The sequence below is a fragment of the Amaranthus tricolor genome, chromosome 11 (assembly GCF_026212465.1).
Source record: "Amaranthus tricolor cultivar Red isolate AtriRed21 chromosome 11, ASM2621246v1, whole genome shotgun sequence".
In the NCBI taxonomy this organism is placed as follows: domain Eukaryota; kingdom Viridiplantae; phylum Streptophyta; class Magnoliopsida; order Caryophyllales; family Amaranthaceae; genus Amaranthus; species Amaranthus tricolor.
The window spans coordinates 15,887,566-15,887,986 of NC_080057.1; the positions used below are offsets into that span (position 1 = coordinate 15,887,566).

A 421-nucleotide genomic window follows, 5' to 3' on the forward strand; every position below is an offset into this window, starting at 1 on the left:
TTTTAGTCTCATTTTCTCTCTATTTTTCATTATCTTTCTCTCTCTAAATCTTCTTCTGTAATTCTCACAAAATGTAAAAAAAGTTTGATTCAATGAATGAAATTATGCTGAAGTTCAAATTACTGTTTGATTGAAGTTTGATTGAAGTTCTTCACCAATTTCTTTATGGTATCAGAGCGGGTATGAATCTGCTACTTGTTGTTTGTTCGACTTCATAATTGATTGAGATTCTTTATTTTGTTTGGATTGATTTGTTGTTTCTTGGTTTTCTGGAATCTGCTTGATAAGTCTTTGGAATTTGTTGATTGTTTCTTCAATTTTTGATTTGAGAAATGCCTGGAACCACTGTTGTTTTAACTAACGATCCTCCAAGTGTATATATCATTCATCCTTCTGAGAATCCTACATATTCATTAGTAAC

General features: G+C 30.4%; 1 protein-coding gene across 1 annotated transcript in view; it reads left to right on the forward strand.

Moving 5' to 3' along the window:
- The first annotated feature begins 332 nt into the window (after window positions 1-332).
- LOC130826547 (uncharacterized) overlaps window positions 333-421 on the forward strand; it is a 732-nt gene continuing 643 nt past the window's right edge. The window contains exon 1 of the mRNA XM_057692130.1: window positions 333-421. This exon is cut by the window's right edge and continues 643 nt beyond it. Coding sequence (XP_057548113.1) covers window positions 333-421 — 89 coding nt within the window.